At 46.4% G+C, this 13,372-nt stretch overlaps 1 protein-coding gene and 2 long non-coding RNA genes across 3 annotated transcripts in view; 2 read left to right on the plus strand and 1 right to left on the minus strand.

Moving 5' to 3' along the window:
• Positions 1–9,432, minus strand: part of SLC9A6 (solute carrier family 9 member A6) — a 48,684-nt gene extending 39,252 nt beyond the window's left edge. Inside the window, exons 1-3 of the mRNA XM_083422604.1 lie at positions 8,989–9,432; positions 1,851–2,050; positions 1,098–1,175 (exon numbers count right to left, since the gene is read on the minus strand). Of these exons, the coding sequence (XP_083278730.1) occupies positions 1,098–1,175; positions 1,851–2,050; positions 8,989–9,328 (618 nt within the window). The 5' untranslated portion in view covers positions 9,329–9,432. The remainder of the gene's footprint in view (positions 1–1,097; positions 1,176–1,850; positions 2,051–8,988) is intronic.
• Positions 9,433–9,556: 124 nt separating this feature from the next.
• On the plus strand, positions 9,557–11,197 carry LOC310669127. The gene is made up of 3 exons (XR_014507027.1): positions 9,557–10,045; positions 10,817–10,973; positions 11,101–11,197. It is a non-coding gene; the product is annotated as an uncharacterized lncRNA (long non-coding RNA).
• A 563-nt stretch (positions 11,198–11,760) lies between these two features.
• Positions 11,761–13,140, plus strand: LOC310669122. Its single transcript, XR_014507020.1, has 2 exons — positions 11,761–11,988; positions 12,883–13,140. It is a non-coding gene; the product is annotated as an uncharacterized lncRNA (long non-coding RNA).
• Positions 13,141–13,372: the final 232 nt, after the last annotated feature.

Below are 13,372 nucleotides of genomic sequence, written 5' to 3' on the forward strand. Positions count from 1 at the left end.
TGGAGGACAGCACTGCTGGTTGACTGGAACAAGAACGTTCCATTTTGCTGCAGGTCCCATTCATCACAAACCAATACCTGGATGTGCAAGAAAGCCTGTTTTCAGTCACAGGACAGGTTGCACAAGTTGGCATGGGTGGCATAAGAAGACAGGGTGTTGTGTTGCTGCTCCTCTCCTTCCCCCCTTCACTTTTTAAATTCTCCTGAAGCATCACTTAAAAGTTAAAAGTTAAAAATAACTTTGAAAGTTAAATAGGATTGCCATATTTCAAAAAGTCAAAATCTGGACACAAAGATTGTTGAGCTTTTTTTAGTTTTGAACAAAGTGGTTTAGCAAAATCTCAAAGATAACTGATAAGTTTTTGAGCTATTTTGGGATTTTGGGGGGAAATTGCAAAAATATAGACTTCTAAAATACTGTATAGACTTCCAAATTCCGGACATGTGGCAACATTTCTGCCATCCCAGAAAAGTGATGGCAGCACAGGCTGCATCCTCCTGGGCCAGTTCTCCTGCAACACCTTACTCTGAGGAAGGGCCAAGGAGGGGGAGGGGCCCAGACATTAAAAGTAAGGCAAGGGGGAGAGGCAGCAGGAGGGGGCAGGAGGTGTGCTAATTTGTTGTTTTGCTCAATAAGTGGGCTAGGCCTGCAAACAGTTATAATAGCTCTACCGCTTTTTAAAAAGAAGCTTTGTGTCCTCCCATTGCTCGGTCCCTTCTCCTGCCAACCTAGCAGTTCGAAAGCACGTCAAAGTGCAAGTAGATAAATAGGTACCGCTCCGGCAGGAAGGTAAACGGCGTTTCCGTGCGCTGCTCTGGTTTGCCAGAAGCGGCTTAGTCCTGCTGGCCACATGACCCGGAAGCTGTACGCCGGCTCCCTCAGCCAATAAAGCGAGATGAGCGCCGCAACCCCAGAGTCGGCCATGACTGGACCTAATGGTCAGGGGTCCCTTCACCTTTAACACATTAATGCTGAGATGGATAGCATCATTACCTGAGCCTACAGGATAGAGCAGAATTCACATCTGACAAAGGTGTAAAAGCACCAGAATTTCTTTCAACATATTAAAGCATCGGTTTAAACGAGGAAGGACATACCCTTTTCAAGCTGTATCCTGCATAAAATATAATTGGAGGGAGCAAGATGTTGAAGAATACTTCTGGATCGAATGTCACCTGTAGAAGTTTTTTTAAAAAAAAGAACGAATAAAAATCCAGGCAAGGAAAGTTTTACATAAGACTGTATATAAAGCTTAATTAAGTTCACTTTAAATCAAGAATAAAAACGTTAGCAAACACAACCGCTTCAGGGAGCCAAATGTTTGGCTTTTACAACGTGGGAACAATGGATAATTTCACAAGAAAAAGCTCCCATTACTCTAAACAGGAACACCCTTCACCATACCTGGAACTGGAAAGTTTTAGGTAATACAGAAATGTGATTTGTGTGTACAGGGAGAAAAAAAGGAGAAGGCTACACCCAGGAAACTTCCATTCTGGAGGCTCTACCTAAGGAATTTAAGATGAAATAGATAGTGCTATTAGCTAATTACCTTGGAGTGCATGAGGGTGGGCAGACAAGGATGGGAAAGGAATTCAGGGCACATGAACAGGTTTCCATAACAGAACACAGAAGGACCAGTGGGATGATGATGGTGGAGGAGGAGGAGGAGGAGGAGGAGGAGATACATGAGAAAGCCTACCAAACCAGGTTTCTTGCTTGGTTGCTTCAGGGCCCACTGGCCCTGGTCAGCCCAGCCCAACCAGACTGGTTTGGAAAGCCAGAGGTGGAACTGAGAAACCCTTTCTAGGGTGGAGGGGCAAATAAGAGAAGGGAGAAAACCAGCTTACCTTTCTGAGCATCTCATTATCCTGAACGTTATTAGGTTCGTGGGAACTGATTTCCCCTTTCAGGGTATACTCGTAGAACTTCCCACTGAGGTTTACCAACAGAGTTGCAGGGCTGGTCTGCACTGGGCAGCTTAAAGTCACGTTGTTGATATCACTGGGAATGTGGATGCCATAGCGAAGGACGACACCCACCAGGACACCTGTGAATAGTAAATTCAGTGCTCTTTCAGTGTCTGCACAGTTGTCTTCTGCCAACGGTTTTACTCTGCTGCTGTGGTTGCATTTTGTTTTGATCAAACCGCACCTGCCAGGCACCCTTCAGATATTTTGGGCGACCGCTGCCATCAGCCCCAGAAAGCAAGATCATGCTGGCCAGGGCTGGTGAATATTGTTTTGGACTGATGGGAGAAGTTTTGATCAGGAGGGTGCTAGGCTCACAAAGGCCGTTTTAGATTTTGTGTTTCATGTTCTATTTTTATAGAGTCTTCCTTTTTAACCTGCAAGCTACTGGGAGAATTCCTGTTAGTGGGCAGTATATAAATACTGTAAATAAATAAAGTGAAAGGGAGTGCTGAATGAGAAGAACTGCAGCCACAGCCAAGAGATTTTAAGGCTTGGGGCTACAAGATCTCAGGATGTAACACTCAAAGAACCGCTTTGTTTGCCACATTTGTAAAGTGCACAAGTGAAACTGTGATGTATGCACAAAGTAAACACATTAAAAAAAATGTGCAAGTACAGACTACAAGGAACTTAGACTGTATGTAGTTCCAAGGCACTTAATTACTATAAGGACTCATAAAAATAGCGAGAGAAACACTTGGACAAACCCTCCATGCTCACATGACACATGCTCATGATGCTATTAGGAACTATCTTACATAACAGATTGACTAAAGGGAGCAAGAGGGGAGAGGAGAGAGGAAGGCTGAGCAACAGCGGAGTAGCCTGGGAGCAAGGAAGTGGCTAGAGTCCCCTGACAGAGAAGGGGCAGCGTTTCTGGGGTTGGTGCTACAAGAAGCATCCTAAGGCATTGGCCGGGCTGGGCCAGCTTGCTAAAAGAAGGCTGCACTCAGTTAGCCTGCCTGCCTCCCAGGAAGGAAGGAAGAAGGAAGGAAGGGCCATAGCTCAGAAGCAAAAGCGTACACATTGCATGCAAAAGGTCCTTGGTTCAATCCCCAGCATCTCCACATCCCTGCCTGAACCCATGCTGCCCACCAGCAGGCATAGAAAATACTGAACTAGGTGGCTCTTCCTACAACCTTTTCATTGCGCAGGTCTGGCACCTCCTTCCAGGAGATCAGCCTCTTCACTGCTTCTGAGGTGTTAATGCTCCCTACAAAGCCCCCCCCCCCAATCTGAATTGACGGTTTGGAACTCGGAGGCTTCTTAAAAGCTCAGGGAAGGAAATTTCCATGACACTGTTCCCTACCTCTTCGCTTTACAGTGGTACCTAGGTTCTCAAATGCCTTGATACTCAAACAACTTGGAACCCAAACACTGCAAGCTCAGAAGTGTTCTGGTTTGCAAACTTTTTTCAGAAGCCAAACATGATCTGTTTTGAGTGCCACACTTCTGTTTTGAGTGTTACACTGAGGTCTGTCTGTTTTTGCTATTCATTTGCGTTTTCATGGCTCTTTTTTGTTTTTGTTACTGTGTGGTACCCAGTTCAGCTACTGATTGATTGACTGACTGTGTGACTGCAGTGCATCATTTATTGCTTTCATTTTATGGATCCATGGTCTTGTTAGATAGTAAAATTCATGTTCAATTGCTGTTTTAGGGTTGTTTTTAAAAGTCTGAAACAGATTAATCCGTTTTGCATTACTTTCTATGGGAAAGTGCATCTTGCTTTTAGAAAGCTTTGGTTTTGGAACAGACTTCCGGAACGGATTAAGTTTGAGAATCAAGATACCACTGTACTCTGTACCCTGAGCACATGGGTAAAGTCCTTGCCTATATGAGAGAGAATGGAACAGGACTTGAGAAACAGCACTTACTTCACTTCTCAGAATGATTTGGTAACCAACAAGAGGGGAAAGCAACCAATACATCTAAGTACGATATTATTTGTTGAATCTCTTTAGCCATCTTTCTCAATAACGACGCAAAACAGTTTTACAGAAATATAAAAACATATAAAACGAATATAAAAGATACACAACAAAGGATATAAGTTACTGGTGGTTAGTCCCTAGTCTGGAGGTCTGGTTTGGCCATCTATGCAAATTTTTCTGGTTGTCTAAGAACAAATCAATTTTGGCAGCGGTGATGTAAAAATTGTTTGTTTGAAAAAAAGAGATGCAGCTCAGCACCCTGACAATAATGCCAACCGTTCCCTTCTTCATCTCAGACTGATCATTTGATGAGAGAGGGGGAGATGAGCTATGTGGATCAGCTGGAGGGGTGCCTCTGGGTCCTCTGGGTAAGGGGGGGCAACCACCCCCACCCCTTGTGTGTGTTCCCCAAACAGCTGGCTAAGGGTCAATGTGGTTCTCAATGGGTGGTTAGCCATGCATTAGAGGCAGACTTTAGGAAGATATTACAAACATAACCATTTAAAGTTTATGTAAGAAAGAGTTATCCACAGAAATATGTCCATGGTGAGACTCAAGAACTGGACCTAAGAGAAACCTAGGATGCTGATCCTGGATACATCTTGGAAACAAGGCAGAACCTACATGCATCCCATGAGAAAGTGACTGAGGTTGTCCTGATGATATCGTCTACATGCCCCACAGAGGGGAGTTTGTGGCAGCCATACCACCACAGAGGACTTCTTCTGGGAGCCTACTGAAGTCACAGCAGGTGCTGAAAGTAATACTAAAACAATCTTAGAATGTCACTCATTTCACCTTTATCCTTTTACAGCCCTCATATGGGGTCAGGAATAAAAATCCGATTTAACTTTTTGTGTGTTTATATACAGTACACAGAAACTGAGGTTCATTCATTCAACTGGCATTTGAAGTTCAAGTTAAGATTTGAAAAAGGATTTAATCTCACTCCCAGGGGAAGTCTGAAACAAGTCACAGGTCACAGATCTTGGAATTTTAGAGTTGGAAGGGAGCCCAGGGGCCATCTAGTCCAACCGTCTCAATGCAGGAATCTCAGCTAGATCATACATGACAAGTGGCCACCCAAGCTCTGCTTAAAAACCTCCAAGGAAGAAGAGCCCACTACCTCCTAAGGGAGTCTGTTCCGCTGTCAAACAGCTCTTACTGTCAGAAAGTTCTTCCTGATGTTTAGTTGGAACCTCCTTTCTTGTAACTTGAAGCCATGGGTTCAGGTCCTGGCCTCCAGAGCAGGACACATCTGTGCATGCGTGTGACAGTAAATCTCTACCCATCCTGACTATCTAAAGGTGACACCAACAGGCTCTTCACACAAGGACCTCAGGACTCTAATCAATAACAAAAGATATCACAAGAACCACCCTTATATATATGCATATATGTGGTTATATGCTCAACTACCACAGTGATCCCTCCAAATCTTTTCCCACTATTGCAAATGGCTTTACAGTTCTTAAGAATCAATTTATAAGTGTTGTTCTTTCAGCTTCATAACAACTCTGTGATAAAGACAGTGTGTCTCAGGCCACCCTGAAAACTACCAGATTTGTAGTGGCATTATTGTTCTCAGTGCCACAAAATTCTTGCTTTTGTGGACTACCCAAAAACCTCTGCAGCTGGCCGGACTTTGGGGGGGTCTCCCATGTCCAAGCTCAAGTCACTGGGCCCCATGGTAAGCACTGGAATTACAAAAAAAGTACAATAATCTATTGCAAACTTTTAAAATAGGAACATAGGTATGCATTGGCACCAATTCTTAAAAATATGTAGCACAGAACAATTCCAAATGTTTGCAGACCATTCTCTATATATAACTCAGGTGTTATGTTTGCTTCCTTGCTCAGTTAGCAACTTCGTAATAAGCAAGCTCAGATATATCTAGCCTGATCACTTGGGAATCTAAGACAAAGTAATTTAAACTTCTTGCAGTTTTTAGTTTGTTTCTGTTGAGCAATCAGCTTTCTCTCCAAAGAGTTTAAGGTCTCAAATTTTCCAGCACCATTCTTGTGACTACCCTAGTAAAATACCCAAGTGTCACAAGTCATGAACTGGAGAGGTAGCAAAGGAAGTGCTGTCAATTTCCCATCAGCTCTCTAAAAAATGTTTAAAGCAGCACTGGAAGGAAGGACAGATTAATGGTATATGTGTACAAGCATTACTGGCCCTGCCAAAGTTAAGGGATTCCTATGTTCGAAAGAGAAAACTTGTTACCAGTCAGGATCTAGAATACAGTGGTACTTAATTCGTTCTGGAGGTCCGTTCTTAACCTGAAACTGTTCTTAACCAGAGGTACCACTTCAGCTAATGGGGCCTCCTGCTGCCTCCGCGCCGCCAGAGCACGATTTCTGTTCTCATCCTGAAGCAAAGTTCTTAACCCGAGGTACTATTTCTGGGTTAGCAGAGTCTGTAACCTGAAGCGTCTGTAACCCGAGGTACCACTGTACAATACTGGATTTGGGGAACTCTCAGTTCAAATGCCTGTTTGGCCACAAACTCACTAGATAGCCTTCAGAAGGTCGAAATCTCTCACCCTCACCTGTAAACAAGGTGGATAAAAATCAATGATTTAAAAAAAATAAAAAAAAATTGGATCCACTTCATTGGATGGCCTTGGATTCTAGCCCTATAGGAGAGGGGGAAGAAAAAAAATTACCCACTTTTCCCACACAGAATTGCATAGTCCTTTATCATGTCTAAGTGAGAAAGGTCCATTTTCCTCATAGGGAAAATGGCTGCCATCCCCTGATCACTTCAGTTGCCCTTCTCAGAAACTTTTCCAGCTCTGCCTTCTCCTTCACCAGAACCGCACACAGTATTCCACAACGTAGATTTGTATAAGGCAGGGTGGGAGAAATCAATGATTTTTTGAAATAAAAAATAGGATTTTGTTGATATAATCAGATTTTTTAAAATTTAAATAGGATTCTTTTGATTTAAATTGGATTTTTAAAATAGAATATTATCTTTAGGAAGATTTTTCCTCCAAAAATATTTTATCTACGTTACATTATAGTCCAGAGGCTATTCATCAAGAAATAAGGATTTGTTTAAAGTTTTTCATGTGTGCTGAAACTCAGTCTAAGGTGTGTGTTGTTTTTTTTAAAAATGTTTAACTACATCAGTTCACAAACATGGATACATATGCTATAATGTTATTGTTTTAGTTAAATAAATTGTTTAAATTGTCATTAAGGAAATAATTATTTTTCTCCTTCCAATCAAGTACAGCTGAAAAGTTGTCCAACTGTTAACTTATTAAACCTCACCATAATTACATAATTATCTTTCTATGTATTTCTAACAGTATAACTAAATCAGTAATTTTTTATAGAACTGTCGAAATGACTCTGAAAATTTAATGTTCTAAAAAGGAAACCTTCGTCTGGTTGTAAATATTAATATACCAGCAAGAATGAGTCTTTCTGTAAAAAATAATAAATCAAGTCTTACTGACTAGTGATTTAAATTGATTTGATTTAAATCAAACCCACCCTGCCTGTAAAAAACAGGATTAAAAGAGAGCTACCTCCAAGATGGCTGGCGAGAATAATAACACACCTGGCATACTAATCCTGAAGAGGGTTAGGCAAATTAATGGAGCAGAAGGCTATCAGCAGTAGCTGCTCCCTTGCTCTCGGGGGCAGAATGCCTGTCTGCCCACTGCTGGGAACCCCAATTGGGGAGGGCGCTGCTGCAGTCCTGTCCTGCTTGAGCCTCCTCCAGGCATCAGGTTGGTCACTGAGAACAGGATGCTGGGCTAGATGGGCCTTTGCTCTGATCTCTTCTTACGGTTCTGAGCTGTGATCCTGTGCATGAGAACTAGGGAGCAACACTTTGTGATCCCGGCTGGACTTGCCCCCCCCCCCCATGTCAGCTCTAACAGGAGCCAATTGTAAAACACTTTGTGACTATTAATCCCGCTATAAGATGCGGTCAGAGTGAGGAAACCAAATCACCATCTCACAGCTATAGTGGGGTCCTCAGGAGTCCCAGACTAATGGATTTGTTTCCTAACCTCGCAGCAGCACTGTCCAAAGGTCATAAACTGCCCACAGGGTGGCAGGTCCGGGGCAAGAGTGTGGCAGTTTCAGGGATTCTGCACTGTGAGCAGAATGGCAACTACATAGTAAGGCAGGCGTTTCTTTTTATTTTTGTGTGAAAGGGAGAGCAAGGCAGAAAAAGCAGCTCTGTTGTCTCAACCCCGGCACCTTTCGGCGACGCATTCTGTCACCAAGCCTCACCTTGTGTGGAAAACTCCAGAAAGAGCAGCAATACAACCATCTTACCTGTTGCTTATGCTCACGGAGCGCCTCTGAACATGGAAAAACAATTGGTTTCACGATACCCGGAAGGCTAATAAACACGACCTTTATTTCGGAGGCAGAAGCTCGCTTCATCATATGCATGAAGGAAACCACGCAGGTCCTGAATCTAAAGGTGTGCGCACAGGTAGGCAGTGGACTCGCTGCCGGGCACGTTGATAACGGCCCCAGCGATTCCCCCTGCCCCTCTCCCAGGCGTGGGCTCCCCACACAGATATGGGCAGGCGGTGGGAGCAAGGGAAGATGCCTCAAAAGGGGGGGGGGGTGCAGCACCGTGGGGCCAGTGGAGCAGCGCTGCATCCAGGGCTGGATTGAGGTTTGAGGAAGCCCTCAGCTCCTGAAGTTGTCCAGCTGTCCTTTGTCCACAACAAATTGCCACTGTTTTTTGTGTTGAATATATGATATGGTAATTTATGGACCTAATAGGTACCTGAAGAAATTTGCACATAACAAATAGGAGCCTACACAACACACTGTTGCTGTATGTAGGTTTTATTTTATTTGGTTTTTTATCTTATATTTTGGAAATGTACATCCAGGATTTTTTCCCTTTCATTTTTTGGGGGGCCCCCAAGAGAGGGGGGCCTAACTTATAGCTTATTTAGCTCATACGTACATCCGGCACGCCTGCATCCCTGCTCCTAAATGGCCGACGGGCCCCCTTGGAAAGTGGCCCGGGTGCCCGCCAGGGGGTCTCTGCCAGCCTCCCTCCCTGCACCCAGCGCGGCGCGCTGCACCCACCGTAGATCATGGCGAGGCCCGTCTCGTGCAGGAAGCGCGCGCGGCGGTGCTTGAAGAGCCAGATGGTGAGGATGGTGAGGGTGAGCAGGAGGATGAAGATGAGCAGGTTGGCGCTGTCCTGGCGGTGGCTGGCTTCGGCCGCCTTCTCGGACACAATCTCCTCCTCCAGCGCCACGGGCCGCGCTCCCGAGACCAGCAGCGGCTCTGCCCGGGCGCCCAGCCCCGCCGCCGCCAGCAGCAGCCCCAGAAGCAGCCGCTGCTGCCGCCGGCCAGGGTCCCCCAGGTGTCCCGCCGGCCCGGCTCTCCAGCCGCCCCGCGGCAGCTGGGCCAGGGCAGCCATAGCTCCTCCGGGTCCCCCTCCGCTGCTTCCCTCCCCGCAGCCGGGACTGGAGAGGGAGGAGGAAGCGCCGATCCCAGGCCGAGCAGGCGCGGCCAGCAGGGGCGCGCGAGGAGCAGGCGCCGTGGGGAGAGCAGCGCCGGGCGCGCGGCGGAGCGCAGGGTGGGCTCCGGAGTGGGTCCCCCTGGGAAGCGCAGCGGTCGCGCCCAGGGCGCAGGCCCGCCCAGGAGGCGAGGCGAGGCGGCAGCAGGGGCCGCAGGATGATCTCGGTGTGGAAGAAGCTCTATTCCTCCTTGTTACAACAAACGTGACATCATGCAGGGCCGTCTGGGGTGCAAAGAACCCCCAAATTTAGTTGCGTCTGCCAAGCGCCGCTGCTGTTCTAATCCAGCCACGCTGCTTCGCCTTTAAAAAGGAAGAGGCTGCTGCAGAAACCTCGCCCCTTCCATGCGAAAGGGCAGCCCCGCCTCGTTCCTGCTCCCAGCCTAGTGCGCGGGGCAGGCGGGACTACAACCGGTGCAGCTGACCCGCCCTCCGCGCGTGGCGGGGAACGGCTCCCCCTCCCCCAGCAAGGGACGCACCTGCTTCCCCCAGGACGGGGTGAGGATGGAGAGCAGGACGTTGCTATAGGCCAGCAGGCACTGCCAGGCTGCTTGGGTGCCACAGCCCAACTTCTCGCCAGGAGGCCTGCCCTGGCCAGGGAGCATCAGTAATACCTAGGTATATATGTATTTTGTTTTTCTAGCTTGATCCAAATTATTTATTATTTCATTACAGGTAGATAGTTAAGACCTTGGGTGACTTCAGCGGCAGGCACCTGGCACCCCGCAGAAATCAGTGCCCGGGTGCCCCACCCCCTTGCACCCCCGGGTAAAGATGGCTCTGTTCCGGAGTGGGTCCCCTTGGAAGAGCAGTGATTGCGCCCAGGGCAGGCCCACCCAGGAGCCACAGGACCAGCAAATCCAGGTGTGGAAGCTCTATTCCTCCTTATTGCAACAAACATGGCATCATCATCATAATTTATTTATACCCCACCCATCCAGCTGGGTTTCCCAGCCACTCTGGGCGGCTTCCAACAAAGATTAAAAATACATTAAAACATCCGTCATTCAAAACTTCCCTAAACAGGGCTGCCTTCAGATGTCTTTTAAAAGTCAGGTAGTTGCTTATTGCCTTGACATCTTCTGGGAGGGCATTCCACAGGGTGGGCACCACCACCAAGAAGGCCCTCTGCCTGGTTCCCTGTAACTTCGCTTCTTGCCGGAGAGGGACCCTGGCATCCGGGGTGGAGGCACTCCTTCAGGTCTACTGGGCCAAGGCCATTGAGGGCTTTCAAGGTCAGCACCGACCCTTTGAATTGTGCTCGGAAACGTACTGGGAGCCAACTTAGGTCTTTCAAGACCGGTGTTATGTGGTCCTGGCAGCCACTCCCAGTCCCCAGACTGGCTGCCGCATTCTGGATTAATTGCAGTTTCCGTGTCGCCTTCAAAGGCAGCCCCACATAGAGCACGTTGCAGTAGTCCAAGCAAGAGATAACTAAAGCATGCACCACTCTGGCAAGACAGTCTGCGGGCAGGGAGGGTCTCAGCCTGCGTCCCAGATGGAGCTGCCCTGGACACAGAATTGACCTACGCCTCCATGGACAAAGGTGAGTCCAAAATGACTCCCAGGCTGTGCACCTGGTCCTTCAGGGACAGTTACCCCGTTCAGGACCAGGGAGTCCTCCACACCAGCCTCTCCCCTGTCCCCCAATGACAGTACTTCTGTCTTGTCAGGATTCAACCTCAATCTGTTAGCCGCCATCCAGCCGCCTCCAGACACTCACACAGGATCTTCACTGGTTCTGCTTTGAATCCACTGGTTCTGGGAATCCTTTGCAGATAGAATAGAATCATAGAGTTGGAAGAGACCACAAGGGCCATCGAGTCCAACCCCCTGCCAAGCAGGAAACACCATCAGAGCACTCCTGACATATGGTTGTCAAGCCTCTGCTTAAAGACCTCCAAAGAAGGAGACTCCACCACACTCCTTGGCAGCAAGTTCCACTGTCGAACAGCTCTTACTGTCAGGAAATTCTTCTTAATGTTTAGGTGGAATCTTCTTTCTTGTAGTTTGGATCCATTGCTCCGTGTCCGCTTCTCTGGGGCAGCAGAAAACAACCTTTCTCCCTCCTCTATGTGACATCCTTTTATATATTTGAACATGGCTATCATATCACCCCTTAACCTCCTCTTCTCCAGGCTAAACATGCCCAGCTCCCTTAGCCGTTTCTCATAAGGCATCGTTTCCAGGCCTTTGACCATTTTGGTTGCCCTCCTCTGGACATGTTCCAGTTTGTCAGTGTCCTTCTTGAACTGTGGTGCCCAGAACTGGACACAGTACTCCAGGTGAGGTCTGACCAGAGCAGAATACAGTGGCACTATTACTTCCCTTGTAAGATGACTGCCAGTGCCTGGAGACAGATGGTCAGGTGGTGCATCCACAGCAGTGACCAGAGGAGGAATGACAGCTGGGAGGAGCGTTGAGAGAGGCACTGCCATAGTGCACCTGCAGCAGCCAAAGCGGACACTTTCCTCTGCCCCAGCTGCAGCAAAACATGTCCGTCCAGTATCAGTCTGTACACAGACACAGCAGGGGCTGTAACTTTGACATCACTCACGAAGGTGAAGGTGCTAAAGCTGTCTGTGGTTCTCCCAAAAAATAATAGGTGCTCAAACTTTTTTCCGTGGACCGACACTTTCAGAATAAAAGAAAAGAAAAATACTTACTGTATTTTTCCGTGTATAAGATTCCCCCTATTTTGGGGGACTCAAAATTAAGAAAATGGGAGATTGCCCCCGTGTATAAGACTATCCCCCTTTTAACATTTTTAGTAAAAAAAACCTAGTCTTATAAACGGAAAAGTATGGTAATTTTTTTACTGATAACGGAAACATTGAAAAACAGCTAGGATTGTCCTCATTGTCACTTGATGGCCTTGCTCTCATTTTGAAAATACGTTTATCCATATTCTACAATCAATCAATCAATTGATAGCATACTATACTGCACTGAAATGTTTAAATGCTTCTTTGACACATGCCATTCTCTCCTGCCGCCACACCATTTGAGAGCCACAGTTGGAGACCACACGGGGGGGGGGGGAGGCCCCTTGCCAGTATTTTGGTCAGGGGTGAAAAGAAGGTGGTGGGGCGAAATACAAGGGTTCCCTTTGGGTGGGGGCTGGGGGGGTATCCTTTTGGCTGCCCTAGTTATGCCCACCCCCCAGGTGAGATCGAGGAAAGGGAGGGGTGTTGTGATGGTTGTTGAGAAGCCAGACTGAAGGAGGTGACTGAAACCACCTGTTGCCAACACAGAATGACTTTGTGCAAGGATTAATTAGTGCATGTTTATAGTATGTGACCCAGCTAATACAAACTGTGTGCACTTCAGTTTTTAGCCTCTGTGGAAAAAAGTGTTATGCACTTTATTTGTTACTACTGCCACATACTGGCTGCTGGTTATTTAACTGTTTATATCTGATGGTACTGGAAATGTTTATCATTATGTTCCCACAGACCAAGGCTCCTTTGGGATCAAGGTCAGGAACTAATTTTAACAAGCAAATATCCAATTCTGATTTATATGGTCCATGGGGTCACGAAGAGTCGGACACAACTAAACAACAACAACAACAACAGACATCAATTGATATGTTTTCATGATTGAAAGTTTATTTTATCATGAATTAAAATATAACATCCATATTATCAAAATTAATTATTTATTTGGATTGCCATATTATGTTTTGAAATAAATTAGCATTTAAACTGTTATTGTTAATGATGTATTGATTTGTATTTTTTATTGTTATGTTGTGAGTGGAATAGCAGCATGGAAACTGAAATAATAAAAGCAGTTTATTTAGCAATTTAATAATTTCAGGGAATTAGATTAGATGCCCTTGGAGTCCTTTTCAATTCTGTGATTTTATGATTCTACCCAATCTTATCTACCCAATCAAGTCAGAGCTGTATTGAAGGACCCCACAAATATATCTGTCTTATT

Source organism: Podarcis tiliguerta, assembly GCF_965153285.1.
Source record: "Podarcis tiliguerta genome assembly, chromosome: Z".
Taxonomy (NCBI): domain Eukaryota; kingdom Metazoa; phylum Chordata; class Lepidosauria; order Squamata; family Lacertidae; genus Podarcis; species Podarcis tiliguerta.